The following is a 15,448-nucleotide window of genomic DNA, read 5'->3' as shown; positions in this document are numbered from 1 at the left end:
ACCTCTTCCATCTTAAGAGAAAAACCTACCCAGCCCCCCTGCACAGTATTTGTATTTCTCTGTTTAATAGGAGGTCAGAGTTTTTGCAAACATATCCTGCATTCTGCATTTTACGTGATTTATTCTTAATATTTAAATGGTATTGCTATTTGCATTTTTCTTCCTAATTTTTTTCATTGATGTTTTGTATTTGTTTGGGTTTTGTTTTTTAGACCATACCAGTGGTACTTAGGGGCTGCATCCAACTTGGTGCTCAGGGGACTTTGTGATGCCAGGGATGGAACCCAGGCCGCCTATGTGTGCGCGCTCCAGCCCACTAAGCTATTTCCCCACCCTCACTGACTTTTTTCAATGGTACCTGAGATCTAACACAGGGTCTAAGACATGAAAAGCACTTCCTCTACCATTGAGCTACATCTCTGTCTCTCTTTGTTGACTTTTATCATACTTTACTTCTCTGACCTCAGTTTTGAGCATCATTCTAGTACTTTTCCATTTCCTCTTGTTTCTTTTGGATTTCATGATAATTAAATTCCTTTATATTCTTTCATAATGATAATTAAAATTTTTTTATTGTTCTCACCTTGCAATTCTGCATGCACAGATTCACCTCCAGCCTAACATATATCTTGCTTGCTCTATTTCCTGTGCTTTATTAAAACTGCTTTATTTGTGATTTGATTAAAATACTTAATAGCCCCGTTTTGTCTAAACATTCTGGTTCTCTCTTTTATTTCTTTTATTTTTTTCAACAATTTGTATTTCTTCTTTTTTTTTTTTTTGTTTTTGTTTTGAGGACACACCTGATAAAGTTCAAGAGCTTCTTCTAGTACACTGCTCAGGGTTGCCCCTGGTGAAGATTGAACCCTGGCCTTGAAAATGGAACGCCTGTATACCCTTTGGACTATAACCCCAACTCTCTCTCTCTTTCTATTAAAATTGTCTTAGGAGTTGATGGGCCAGAATTATAGTACAGTAGGTTGGATGCTTGTCTAGCATGTGGCCAACCTGGATTAAGTCTCCATGGTCCCCTGAGCACTGCTGGGAGTAATTCCTGACTGCAGAATCAAGAGTAACCCCTGAGCATTGCCAGGTGTGGCCACAAAACCAAAAAAAAACCTTTTTTTTAAAAAAATAATTCTTTCCTGGGGCTGGAGAGATAGCACAGCGGGTAGGGCGTTTGCCTTGCACGTGGCCGACCTGAGTTTGATTCCCAGCCTCCCATATGGTCCCCTGAGCACCGCCAGGAGTAACTCCTGAGTGCAGAGTCAGGAGTAACCCCTGTGCATCTCCATATGCCATCGGGCTACACCAGCACATGACAGGACCGAATGGAGATGTTACTGGTGCCTGCTCTAGCAAATCGATGAACAACGGGATGACAGTGATACAGTGATTATATCACACATGAGATGAATAAAAGCACTTGACTGTCAAATACAGACATAATAGAATTTGGGATGCCGTGTGACCCAAAAAGCAAAAAACAAAACAAAACAAAAAATAAAACTTTCCTAAGATTTGAATAATGTCTTGCTTATTTTGAGTGACTGACATATCCTGTCAAATAGGTTGCTTGTTTCTATGTAATAGTTATTTTGTCCTATACTACTTTGATATATTATTGGTCCATTCCCAGTGATAATGCTCGGGGTTAAAAGTGGGGCTCCTGCGTGCAAAGCATGTGCCCTAGCCCCTTAGACCCTCATCCTAGCCCGGATACACTCTTTAATGCATAGTCTTTGCAGTAGACTTTTCAAATAATCATTACAAATAATAATTGTCTTTTCTTTTAGATTCTTCTTTAGAACTCTTTCTTCTCATCCACAATTTGGATAGTCAAACATTGAGAGGAGACAAAAGCCAGCAAATTATTGGACAGTTGTCATCTTTAAATAACATATACCTTATAGCATCTATTGATCACCTCAATGCTCCTCTCAGTAAGTTAAACTTGAGGGGGGTGTGGTAGTTGTGTTTGAGCCACACCCAGCAGTTTTTGGGGGCTATTCCTGGCTCTGTGCTTAGGAGTGACCCCTGCAGTTCTCAGGGTACCATTTGTGGTACTGGGGTTCAAAAGGGTCGCAGCCAGTATTCTCACTTGCAAGACGGATGCTTTATTTCTTGGACTATCACTCTGAACCCCTAATATCACTGTTTTTCCTTTTTAAAAAATTTTTTTTAAGTTTTATTTGTTTTGGTTCTTTGGGCCAAACCTTGCAGTGCTAGGGCTTACTCCTGGCTCTGTGCTCAGAGGTCACTCTTGGCAGACTTGGGGGACCATATGGAGTGCTGGGGATCAAGCACGGGTAGTATGCATGTAAAGCTAGTACCTACTGTACTAGCACGCAAGCCCCAGAAAATGAATTTTCTTATGTTGTAATCCACAAATTTTTTTGTTGTTGTTTTTTCAGTATATCTCCTGTTTTATGTTAAATGACTTTTTTGCCAAAAAGTAGGTGTTCTCAAACTGATTCAGGACTTTATTCACTCATTGGTCTGTTAAAATTGTTTGTTTGGGGGCCACACCTGGTACTCCAGGCCTACTTCCAGCTTGATTCTCAAGGGTTGCTTCTGGCACTGCTTTGAACCATGCAGTGCCAGGGATTTAATCCATGCCCAGTTCCCCACCCACTCCACGCCCATCTGTTCCTCCATAAAGCATGGCTTTGAGCTTTCTTCCCTGCTCAGAACTTAATTTTTTAAGGATTTGATATTAGGAACAGAGCAAGGACCCTACCTGCTGCACTTTTTCTTTGGTGCAAAATGCTAAATTACTAAAAAACTTTTTAAAAGAATGCCTGAATAGTCATTTGTTTTGTTTTATTTCGTTTTTATTATTTGATTTTTGTGTCACATCTGGTGATGCTCAGGACTACTACAGCTCTGTGCTTCGGAGTCTCTGCTGATTTTGGTCAGGGGGTTATGCAATACCAGGAATCAAAACCTGGCCTCCTGCATGTGGAGAATGTGCTCAGCCTGTTGATTTCTGGCCCTGTACTAATGAATTTTAAATTTGTATTTAAGGGGACCAGAGTCATAGTACAGTAGGTAAAGCACTTGGCTTGCATGTGGCCAACCCAGGTTTCATCCCTGGCATCTCAGGTGATGTCCTGAGTGCAGAGCCAGGAGTAAGCCCTGAGAATCAATGGATATGACCCAAAATCAAAAAGTTAAATTTAGATTTAACATCTAAGCGGATGTTGATTATCAATGAAATCAGATTGTGATTGGCAGTTCAAGTGGATTGATTCCTTAACCTCCTATATGCAAAGCCTGCATTCAGCTCATTGAGCAACCACAAGTTTTTTTGTATTGTTTTGTTCCATCCAGTGGTTCTAGGGGTACTCCTGGCTCTTTGTTCAGGGGCTACTTTTAGCAGTGCTTGGTGCCCATGTGGTGCTGGGGATTGAACCTAAGCCTCTCACATGCAAAGCCTAATGAGATGTCTTTCTGATTCCAGAATTTATTTTTAATGTGTTTTCATTCTTGGAGTAGAATATAGTAGCATAACTATATAAAGCACTGTCCTCCCTTTGTTCATCAATTTGCTTGAGCGGGCACCAGTAACATCTCCATTGTGAGACCTGTGTTACTGTTTTTGGCATATCGAATACGCCATGGGGAGCGTGCCAGGCTCTGCCATGCGGGTGGGATACCCTCAGTAGCTTGCCGGACTCTCTGAGAGTGATGAAGGAATCGAGCCTGTGTTGGCCGTGTCCAAGGCAAATGCCCTACCTGCTGTGCTATCGCTCCAGCCCAACTATATAAAAATAGTGTGTAATTCTTATTTTCTTCGATCCTGTCCTCTAGTGTGGGATCATGCAAAGCAGAGTCTTTATAACTGGCTCTGGTATGAAACTACTACATATAGTCCTTACACTGAAGAAACTTCCTATGAGAATTCTCTCCTGGTTAAACAGTCTGGATCACTACCCCTCAGTTCCTTAGTTCATGTCTTAAGAAGTCTTACCCCTAATGCAAGGTAAGAATGAATTCATTTCTTTTTAAAGAAACTCAATGCATTTTGTAATGTGCACAGCTAGGGTTTAATACTGATGCTGAAGTATTACTAAGTCCTTAGTTTGAAGATCTATGAGAAATAGCAGTAACAACAAGTTTCCAATATTGTATAATATAAACTGCTTAATACTAGATTGCCTAATAGTGAACAAGAAGAATATAACATTTGTCTTTATAGATTTTTATATAATTTATTATATCACAGGTAGCTTTCCAGGCTCTGCCGTGCAGGCGGGATACTCTAAGTAGCTTGCTGGGCTCTCCAAGAGGGATGGAGGCTTTTGGGGCAGCCTCTAATTGCCTTTACAGGTGTTCCCAGTCAGGCATATATGCAGGCAGGATACTTTCGGTAGCCTGCTGAGTTCTCTGAGAGACAAAACTAGACAATAAGAGGTCGCTCAGCCGCAAATGCTTCCAGGAGGTTGGTGTTACAGTCTCTGGATCTTGGCCATTGGTGGGATTACACAGCAGTTGGTGGGTGTAATTGTCTAGCTGCTGGAAGGTGGGGGATGTGGGTGGGGGAGGCCCAGTCCCAATCCGAGCAGCCTTGGAGATCTCGGCCCCAGGTCTTGCACACCTGGGTTCCTCTGCTGGTTCCTTCATGAGTGAGGCTCATCTGAGCGTGTGGAGAATGGTCTTAGAATGGTACTCGATATGCCAAAAACAGTAACAATGATGGTCCTCATTCCCCTGATCCTGAAAGAGCCCTCGATATGCCATCGGGCTACACCAGCACATGACAGGACCAAATGGAGATGTTACTGGTGCCTGCTCTGGCAAATCGATGAACAACAGGATGACAGTGATACAGTGATTATATCACACATGAGATGAATAAAAGCACTTGAGTGTCAAATACAGACATAAAAGAATTTGGGATGCCGTACCCATTGGTTTTCAGGAGTTGTCCCTGGTGGTGCCTGGGGAACAATATCCAGTGCTAGGGATCAAAACTGGGTTGGCTTCATGCAAGTCAGGTACCTTACCCCACTCCTATAACTTTATCTCCAGCCTCATGGTGGTATAAGAATTTTGGAAGATTTTACTTAAAATCTGATGCATATTTTATTTATTTGGGGGGGAGGGGTAGGCAGGGGCCCACACTTGACAGTGTGTAACTCTTACTCCTGACTCTGCACTCAGGGATCACTCCTGGCAGGGCTCAGAGGGCCATATGGGGTGCAAGGAATTGAACCTGAGTGTAAGGCAGGTTTTCTATCTGATGTACTGTCTCTCTAGTCCTAGACATTTTAAGTTGTGTATTGGATATTATGATTCATTGATTATTTATCTTAAGTTCTTTTTATTTCACTGTATCATTGTATCACTGTCATCTCGTTGTTCATCAGTTTCCTCAAGCAGGCACCAGTAATGTCTCCATTCATCCTAGCCCTGAGATTTTAGCAAGTCCCACATTGGAGGCTCTTTCAGGGTCAGGGGAATGAGATTCATCATTGTTACTGGGTTTTGGCATATCGAATATGCCACGGGAAGCTTGCCAGACTCTGCCATGCAGGCAGGATACTCTCTGGTGGCCGGCTAGGTTCTTTGAGAGCAAGAACTAGATAATAAGAGTTCATGTGGCCACAAATACAGGCTGCGTGCTTCTGGGAGCTTGATTTTATAGTCTCTGGGTCTTGGCCGTTGATGGGATTACATGGTGCTGGGGGTGGGTGGGTGTAACGCCTAGGCACTGGAAGATGGGGGATCTGGGTGGAAGAGGCCCAGTCCTGATCCAAGCAGCCTTGGAGATCTCAGCCCCGGGTCCCGGGTCCCGCACACCTGGGTTCCTTTGTCGGTTTCTTCATACGTGAAGCTCGTCCAAGTGTGTTGAGAGTGGTCTTAAGTATGTCTGTGGCTGGTTCCGGAGGTCTTCAGCTGCTGGGGCTCTGCTTGGGGCGGGGAGGGAAACTCAACCCACCCTGCTCCAATGGGCCCCGGTGAGGACAAGTAGGTGCAGGGGGCACATTTTTATTTAAAAATGATTTTAATTTTTGCTTAGATTTTTGTTTTATGTCCTTCCTAATTATTTTTTCTCTTTGATTTTGGTTTGCAATCAATTATATTCAGGGCTTACTCCTGGCTCTGTGCTCAGGGGTCATTCTTGGTAGTACTCACAGAAATACCTGTGACACCTAGATCGAACCAGGGTTTGCTGTGTGCATGGTAAATGCTCTCTGTACTATCTTTTCAGCCCCCCCATTTTTTTAAAAGTTTTTTTTTGAACATTCTGATTTAAACATGGGGTCCTTTATTGAAGAAGCACATTTCATGATCTTCACAGACACTTTTTTTGGTGGGGGGATTGGTTTTTGGCTCACCTCCAGGGATGTTCAGGGCTTATTTCTGCCCCTGCACTCAGGAATCACACCGGTCAGGGATCAGGGGTTAAACCCAGGTTGGCCACATGCAAGGCAAATACCCTATTTAGTGTACTATCGTCAAGCTCCTTGCTATCAGTATTAAGGTCTATAGTTAATGGCACAGAGAGTATGTCCAAATCTGCTGCGCTTCAAAGCATATGCATTTAAAATCTTTGTAATGTCTCCAGGAAACTTCTTTTATTTTCTTTATTTTTTTGCTCTTGACTGAGCTGAGGATCCAAACCCAGGGCCTCACATATGCAAGGCAAGGTTACATTTGGTAGCCTGCCAGGTTGTCCAAAGTAAGAATGAGATAATAAGATGTCACTTCCAGGAGCTGGGTTTTATAGTCTCTGGGTCTTGGCCGCTGATGGGATTACTCGGTGCCAGGGGGCCAGTTGGTGGTTGTGACCCCCACCTACTGGAATTTGGAGGATCTGGGTGGAGGATGCTCAGCCCCGATCCAAGTAGGCTTGGAGAACTCAGCCCCGGGACCCGTGTGCCTTTGTTCCTCTGCCGGTACCTTCATGTGTGTGGAGAGTGGTCTCAGCATGATGGTGTCTGGTTCTGGAGGTCTTCGGCTGCCGGAGCCCTGGTCGGGGCGGGGAGGAAAACTCAACCCGCTCCCCTCCAAGGGGCCCCGCCGAGGACAACCAGGCGCGGGGGCAGGAGACTCTGCACTGTTCTCTTCCGGGAGCTGGAAGAGACTATAAATGATATAATACCATGTCTAAAAGATATAAATACGTGGATTTGTTTTTCTTCATTGCATCCTTTTCATAAATAAGAAAACATTCACAGATATCTCCATAGCAGATGTTAGTGACTTAGTTTACAGTTTTGGGGTTAATATTTCCTCTTCATTTTCTTCAAATTTTATTATTTATTTTCAAGTTTTTGGTAATGAGTTAATCTGTAGTATGAGGAGAGGGGAAAATATTTCTGTATCTACCATAAAAGGATATTAAGAACTTTTCTTTTTCAAGTACTCCAGTGATATGTTATGCTGTGTCTTGAAGAAAAGAATAGAAGATAGTACAGCCAGGAAATGTATTTTAACTTCTCTTTGTGTATTTTACCTCTTGCTGTTAATCTTTTGACATTGGCATTCTGAATTAAAATTCCTGTTTGTTTTTGTCTAGGGGGATTTTCAGGCTGCTAATAAAGTATCAGCTGGAAAACCAGGATAACTCTGCTTACAATGGTATACAATATTTATGTTATTAAATTGACTTTTGTTTCGACCTCTGAATTTTATTTTGTGAAATCTTTATTATAGCATTATAGTTTGTCACAGAAGTGACTGCATTGAGTAAATGGTTTGCTCTCTGACTAGTGTGTCTATCACACAGCAAAATTTTAAGTGATCCTAAAGATACATTCTTGAACAGGCTGTTTGGTAATGTGCATTGAAAAGAGAAGCTTACTTTTAAAATCTGAACTCTAACCATAGAGGTCTATCTACTAATTACGTATATTTCATATAATGTGCACCTTAGATTTTCTTTCTTTTCCTTACAAAAAATAGTATTAATTTAAACAAACACTTTTTTTTTCATTTTAGTGCCACATTTGGTAGAGCCCAGGGGCTAATTCTAGTTCAGTGCTCAGGGGTTACTCCTGGCAATGCTTGAGACACCATGCAGTGCCAGGGATCAAACCTGGGACTCTTAACTGCAAAATATGCTTTCTGGTGGCCCTAATAACCATTCTAATAACTATTCAGATACCATTCTTATTCATACTCTTTAAAAGTCAGCATAGTACTGAGAGATAGTACTGCAGGTAAGGCTCTTGTCTTGCTTGTGGTCAACCCCAACACCCCATTTCATCCCCTGAGTACCACCAGGAAAATCCCTAAGAACAGAGCCAGGAATAAACCCTGAGCACTGCCAGATGCAGTTCATAAAGAATTTGGCATTGTTCACACTGTATTGATCTGCTTATATTGGGGCCAGAGCTAAAGTCCAATAGGTTGGGTGGTTGCCTTACATGTGACCAACCTAGATTTGATCCCTAGCACCCTATATTGTCCCCAGGTCCTCCTGGCGTGATCCCTGAACAAAGAGCCAGGAATAATTCCTGAGCACCACCAGCTGTGCCCTTCCCCCCAAACAACAAACTGCGTATGTTGATGGAGTAAAATAGATACTCTAATAGATGGAGTGAAGTAGACAGTCTAATACATGGGATGTTTCGTGCATGAAACCTACCATTAACAGTATTCTAAATAAGGTGCTTAAATAAAATACTTATATAAAAAAAATTGCTGACATTAAGTAGTCTCACGCTGACTAGTTCAACTAATGAATTCTCTTTTAAAAAAGTGTACTCTTGGGGCCAGAGCAATAAGACAGCGGGTAGGGCATTTGCCTTGCAGGTGGCCATCACAGGTTCAATCTCCTAGTATCACATATGGTCCCCCAAGCATCGCTAGGAGTAAAAACCCCTTAGAATTGCCAGATGTGACCCAAAAAAGCAAAAAAATGTGCACCCACACAAACACTTTCGGGGTTAGAGTGGTAGTACAGTGGCTAGGCCTCTTTGCATGTGGCAGACCTGGATTCAATTTCCCAGCACCCTGTATAGATCCCTGAGCATCACCAAGAGCGATCCCAGAGCAGAGCCTGGAGTAAGCCCTGAGCACAGCCCAGTGTACCAACTCCATCCCCCCAATTTTTTTTTTTATATAATTTAAAAATGCACTCAACAGCATTTAATATGTAAGTATTTTCTAGTTTTGTTTCTTCTGGCAGTACTTTTTGAGTACTTTATAATTTCTTTGACATACTATGACAGTAACAATTTTTCTGTGTTCTTTGCTGTGAGTATCTTATGTGTGTGTGGTCATATTTTAAATTCTAAATCTACCTCTCCGTTTGAAATCTCCAGGACTTTCTTTTCAAGATTTTTACCAGCAGTGTCGGGAGGCATTTCTTGTGAATAGTGATCTTACACTTCGAGCCCAGTTAACTGAATTTAGGGACCACAAGCTCATAAAAACAAAGAAGGTAATTACGACTTTGAAATTAAAGCATTGCATGTTAGGAATAGTCTTAACTTGTTCAAAGTAGGCCTTTGACTCAAATCTAGTTGTGAAACAGATTCTATGATTGGTCACAAGACTCCGTTTAGGTAATGTGCCAGTTGAATTCTGTAAAAATTGAACAGAGCAAAAAATAATACTGAGTTCTTATCCAGACTTATAGGAAGATAATTCAAGTAATTTTGTTCCCTTTTCCCTTTTGTCTTCTACCCATTTCATTAATCTGCTATATACTAATGAGCACTATATATCAATGCCCTAAATATTGGGATATAGTAAAACCTAACTCCTTTTTCACGGAGCTGAAAATATTGGAGGAGGGGCTGGAGTGATAGCACAGTGAGTAGGGCATTTGCCTTGCACACGGCCAACCCGGGTTCAATTCCCAGCATCCCATATGGTCCCCTGAGCACCTCCAGGAGTAATTCCTGAGTGCAAAGCCAGGATTAACCTCAGTGCATTGCCGGGTGTGACCCCAAAAGCAAAATAAATATACATTGGAGGAGAATGACATCATAAATATATATAGTTTTGACTGTGTTTAGTAGATTTATGATTATGAAAGATTAAAATTCATGGATTTGACCAAATTGTGATCAGAAAAGACCATTGAGCTGAGATGTAAAGGCAGAATGGGAGAGAACTATCAGAGAGGGAAGGAAAGAGCATTCCAAGAATGAATTGCATATAAAGAGATACTCGAAGAAAGCCAGCATAAGAAAAGGACATCCTTTTGCATTATGTTGACATAAAATATGAAGAAAATAAATTTTTTGTTGAACAGGATTTAGATGTATCTTACAAATGACTAACATTGAGGATATATTTCATCTTACAGGGAACTGATGGAGTGGAATATTTATTAATTCCTGTTGATAGTGGAACGTTGACTGATTTCCTGGAAAAGGAAGAGGATGATTCTTGAAGCTATCCTGTTGTTAGGTTGTCTATGGAAAGGTTGCCACTGCTCCAAAGTGTTGTGTTTACAGCCAACATCAGACTCTCTTCTCCAGTATACAGAATTTAAGTTGGATGGGTGAGGATGTCATGAATTAGAAGTTTGATTGGCCTGGCTGGTGTACCATCTCTAGGACTGTGCAGCAATCCTCAAGTTAAGAGAAAATGTGCCTTTCATTCATTACCTCTCTGGAGACTTCTTGTTAGAGTGAACAGTATGCTCAGGGACTATTTGAAATCAGATGTTTTTTAATTACTTTATATGAGATGATAATCCTAATTTTTGAGGGCTTTTTAGCACTCTTGGAGCTAGTTATTTGTAAATGTGTTTTTTCCAGAGTGTGAAGTTCAAAAAAAGATTGACATCACATAAATCTGCTTTATTTGCTGTTCTGTGTGTGTCAGAACTGATTAGTATAATGGAGAAGGCAGATATCTCTTACTGTTTTCTGAAATTGCTTCACAAAACACATGTAAGTTTATAGCAGAGTAGGAGAATCTAGTATTTTTCTTTTTTTGGATTTGGACTACATTCTGCTCTGGGGCGGTGGGGGAGTGTGACACAGTATTCAGTTGGGATATTAAGAAAGCAAAACAAGTGTGTAGGGTGTATACCCACTCATCCTAGGAATTAGTGCATGGACATTAAATCATGAAATTCAGAACAGTTAATGTCTGTGCCGTCACCTTCAGAATACAGGTGAGAAGCCAGGCTAGAGAATTACAGTTCTGAATTACGTTTCATATATGAAAAAAGAAAAACATTTATTCTTGTATAGTGATATACTTTCCTTAAATAACAAGCACATGAGCATTATATTAATGACTGCCTTTAAGTTGATCTTGATTTCTCTATTAAGTAGACTAAAAAACTCAGTATGATTTTTTTTTTTTAGAATGATTTCAACCCTCCTAAATATTTCTATGGAAGGAAAGGCTAGCCTTGGTCAATACAGTCAGCTTATAGTCTTTCATGCTCCCTAAAATATGTCATACTTGGAAGTCAAAGTAGTTAAAATATCATTGTAGTGAAGTATGGAGTACATCACATTTTCTCATCATACTTTGTATATTATTTTTATGGAAATATTTCCCAAAATGCTAAAAAAATATATTTTTGTGACACAAAGTCCATGTATTAAGGATTAAAGTGAAATATCAAAATATTTAAGCAAATCATTCATGAATATGATCCTTTTAAAAAGTTTTTTAAAATTTGTATCAAAGGGGTATTTAATAAAAAGTGAATTTCTTTCCAGTACCCGATGCAGTTTTTTGTTTTTAGCTTTTGATCTATACCTGGTGGTACAGACCAGCTTACTCCTGGCTCTGTGCTCAGGGATTATTCCTTGCATGAAGGCAAGTACCTACCTGCTATACCATCTCTTCAGCCCTACTTGATTCAGTTCTTTAGCAATCAGTAGTATCCTTTCAGAGATACTTATGTACGTGTAAGAATAGTTGTCTGTCTCCTTTTGAAAAGACAAATGATAGCATATACTTGCTGGTTTGCACCTTTTTTTTTTTTTTGCTAAGTCTAGTCTGTAATAATGTACTATGTAAATATATGTTTGTGTATGTTTTTGTGTGTACATGCAAATCCTTTAAGGTCTAATGTGCAAAATTTGGACTTGCTTTTAAATACCTACTGGTTTATTTTTATAATTGTTGTGTCTGCTCTTTTCAAGCAGAATGTGTCAATAGTCTTTACTACTAATAAATTAAGTCAATTTGGATATAATCACTTTTTAAAATGTATAGTATGGCTTTATACTAAAACTATTTCAGGAGTGCTTCATAAAAATATAAAATGCATCTTACATTTCTAATGAAGATCTTGGCACAATTATATGCTCTTCAGTAACATTTCAGAATCAGTATTCCTTGATGCTCAAATTTTGAGTGTTATTTACTTCTGCTAAATTGAACAGACCTGAAATCTTGACAGAATTTTCTGACTGTTCTTAATAAAAATGGCAAAATAAACAGGCTAAAAACAAGTACAGGGTATAGAACAAACTCATTATATTCTACAAATGGTATAATAACGAATTCCTTGTGTAGGGAATGCTACATCACTTCTTGTGATACTGGACAGTTCTTATTATGTTTGTCATTTTAGTAGATAAACATTTCATTGATAACAAAAATCAGGAGTTGGGGAGGGCTAATAGGTCTTGATAAACTTTATATTTTAAGATTACTATCTGCCCCCTCTCCCCTAGGCTAACTGGAAAGTGGAGCCAGTGGCATTGTTCAGAATTTATTATCTTGTTAGTCCTGAGTAGCCATCACCGATGAGGATCATGAGAATCTGCCTAACCAGTGTGTATGTTCCTGAATACCCCTGGAGTGACTAGTTAATGTCAGTGACTTTGTACTGAGGCTTTTTGTAATTACTTGATTTCTTCCTTAGTCTCCCATATTTGATTTTTGGAATTGCTGTTATACTGTTTTCATTCATATTTGTTGACCTTTTACTGCATAGGCTTTGTGCTAGATAGTTGTGAGGACATGATGATAAAATATAAAGGTTTAATTAACATTATAGTATCCTGAATGTGTTGAATAAAGTAAACTTAAAATATTGTTGCTATGGAAAATAAAACTTGAAGTGTGAGTGAAACCTACAACTCTGTAAATATTCAGAAAAATCTTGGCATATGCACTTCGACTGCAAGCCTTCCTATGCAAAGTGTGGTTTTCAAAATAAGCATCAGAGAGTCAGGAGAATCTGTTTAACAAGAATGTGTACTCCTAAATACCCTTGAGGTAAGTAGTTATGTCAGTGACTTTGTGCTGGTGCTTTTTGTAATTGTTTTCTTTCTTAGGAGAATCTCACACATTTGGAGATGGCATCAGTCTCTCTTGGGAGCTTGGTAAAGCTCCTTACATTATCTGAATCAAGTCTTGTTTCTTGCATCAATCTGCATTTTATCTAAATCTTCAGGTTCTCTTGTGTACCATCACATTTGTAGAGCAATGATACATAAAACAGTCAACAGGGCTGGAGCAGTAGTACAGCAGGTAGGGTGTTTGCCTTGGTGTTTGCTATGTCACAGTCAACCTGGATTCAATCCTGGCATCCCATATGGTCCTCTAAACACCAGGAGTAATTCCTGAACACAAAAAATAACCCGAGCATTGCCTAGTGTGGCCCAAAAATAACTAAAAAACAACAACAACAATAAAAACACAACAGTCAACACCTTAGAACAGTTCAGAAAACATGACAAGAATTATTTTTGGGGGGGTGGAGCTATAGTAGAGGGGGTAGGGCGTTAGCCTTGTATGTGGCTAACCCGGGTGCAATCCCCAGCATTCTATATGGTCCCCTGAGCACCGCCAGGAGTAATTCCTGAGTGTAGAGCCAGGAGTAACCCCTGAGCACCTCCGGGTGTGACCCAAAAAGCAAAAAAAAAAAAAAAAAAAAAAAATTGGTGATTCTTTATTTTTAAAAACTATAAAGAATGTATGTGAAGCTCTGGGTTCAATCCCCTGCAACAAGGTGAAAAATACAGTAAGTGGAGTTGTAAGGAGGGTGTTTCCAGTTATTTATGTTACTAGAATCTAGTAGAGAAGGTAAAAATTAGTTATTTAATCTAAAATCAAAAATTGCACAAAAAATTAGGTTGATAATCTCAAGGGGACTGGAGGAAGCTGGCTCAAGTGGTAGAGCACATGCCAGATCTGGCACAGCCTTGAGTTGGATCCTCAGCACTGCATGCTCACTGCACCCTCACCCTTTTAAAATCTCAGCTGAGGTCTCATTCCATTTAGACACTGATCCTTTATAGGTCCTTTATTTATTTATGTTTTCTCCTTTTTGACTTGGGCCTTCTTGGATCCTTTGGTCCTCTAATTGGATTAAACCAGGGCTTCTTGAATTTTTCCACTGTGGTCCCCATTTTGCCAGGGAAGTGCAACCAAGCAAGTACTGCCAAAAACACCTCAGACTCACTGTTTAAATTTTGGGTCTTTGTGTATTCAGAAATCTTTACTGTTGACTATTTTTTTTCCCAGGACCACCACACTGTTAAGTGAACCCCATACTGGACTGCAACCACAGATTAATACTAGGGGTTAGTAGATTAATTTATGAGCATTTCTTAAAGATTGTTAGTAATTCTTTAGTGCATCCATATTATAGGCGAACCACAAAGGCTAGTTTGGAAATTAGGATTCGCAAATTCTCAAATTGATCTCTACATCTGGTAGAGAAAGGTCCTACAAAAGAAGTAAATAATTCTTATGCTTTCTTATTTTGGACAGAATTTTAGAGAATTTGCTTTTGTCATTACCAAAGTAAAGCTCAGTAGATAAATTAGAAATAAGTATAAAAAGCATTTAAAAATTTTGCATTTTGCCACTCAGTAAAATCATTTACTTTTTTATTGTTGTTTTTGTGTGTTTGGTCACACCCAGCAGTGTTCAGGGCTTCTTGCAGAACTCAGAGGGAACATATGTGATGCTAGGGATCAAAACTAGGTGAGCCACGTTCCAAACAATGGCCCCAGTACTGTCACTCTATCACCCCCAATAAAACAATTTAAAAGACTTTTCTTCAGGATTATGTATCTTTTTAAGAAGACTTAAGTACTCAGGCTTCAGAACCACACTGCTTGACTGTCCTAATTCCCATCACTTATCTATGTGGACTTAAGCTTTCTTTTTTGGGGGATGATGCCAGATACAAAACCCTTAGGAAGATTTCTTAGTATCTGTTTAGCTTCCTCATTTGTAAGAGAATACCTGTTTGCTTGTTTATAAGGTATGACAATGTTTGTATGCACCAAATATAGCGTCTGGTAGAAAATGAATATTCTTTTTAACACACTTTAACACCAGCACTGCACTGTGGGTTAATTAATCCACATTCAAGTATGACCCTCCAGTGGTATATGCTGAGTCATCAATAGTATTATTTTTCGCACTAACCATTTAATACATAATTTGTATTATGATATTCATTACACTGTACAGTGCATGTTAAATATGTAGGACCATTACAGGCTAGTTATCCCAAGAATCAAAGCAGGTTCTATGAAAGATGGCCATG

At 39.7% G+C, this 15,448-nt stretch overlaps 1 protein-coding gene across 5 annotated transcripts in view; it reads left to right on the top strand.

Moving 5' to 3' along the window:
• The window catches only part of ORC2 (origin recognition complex subunit 2), a 35,104-nt gene extending 24,561 nt beyond the window's left edge, over nt 1-10,543 (top strand). For 4 of the 5 annotated variants that reach the window (XM_056111868.1, XM_056111867.1, XM_056111866.1 and 1 more), the window contains 5 exons: nt 1,797-1,943; nt 3,814-3,985; nt 7,529-7,590; nt 9,279-9,397; nt 10,271-10,543. In XM_056111868.1, the coding sequence (XP_055967843.1) occupies nt 1,797-1,943; nt 3,814-3,985; nt 7,529-7,590; nt 9,279-9,397; nt 10,271-10,357 (587 nt within the window). In that variant the 3' untranslated portion in view covers nt 10,358-10,543. The remainder of the gene's footprint in view (nt 1-1,796; nt 1,944-3,813; nt 3,986-7,528; nt 7,591-9,278; nt 9,398-10,270) is intronic. The other variant, XM_056111870.1, reaches the window with a different exon arrangement.
• The last annotated feature ends 4,905 nt before the right edge of the window (nt 10,544-15,448 follow it).

The sequence above is a fragment of the Sorex fumeus genome, unplaced genomic scaffold (assembly GCF_029834395.1).
Source record: "Sorex fumeus unplaced genomic scaffold, SorFum_2.1 ptg000014l, whole genome shotgun sequence".
Lineage (NCBI taxonomy): Eukaryota > Metazoa > Chordata > Mammalia > Eulipotyphla > Soricidae > Sorex > Sorex fumeus.
The sequence above is the reverse complement of the archived record's forward strand: the minus strand, read 5'-3'. Positions and strand labels throughout refer to the sequence as shown.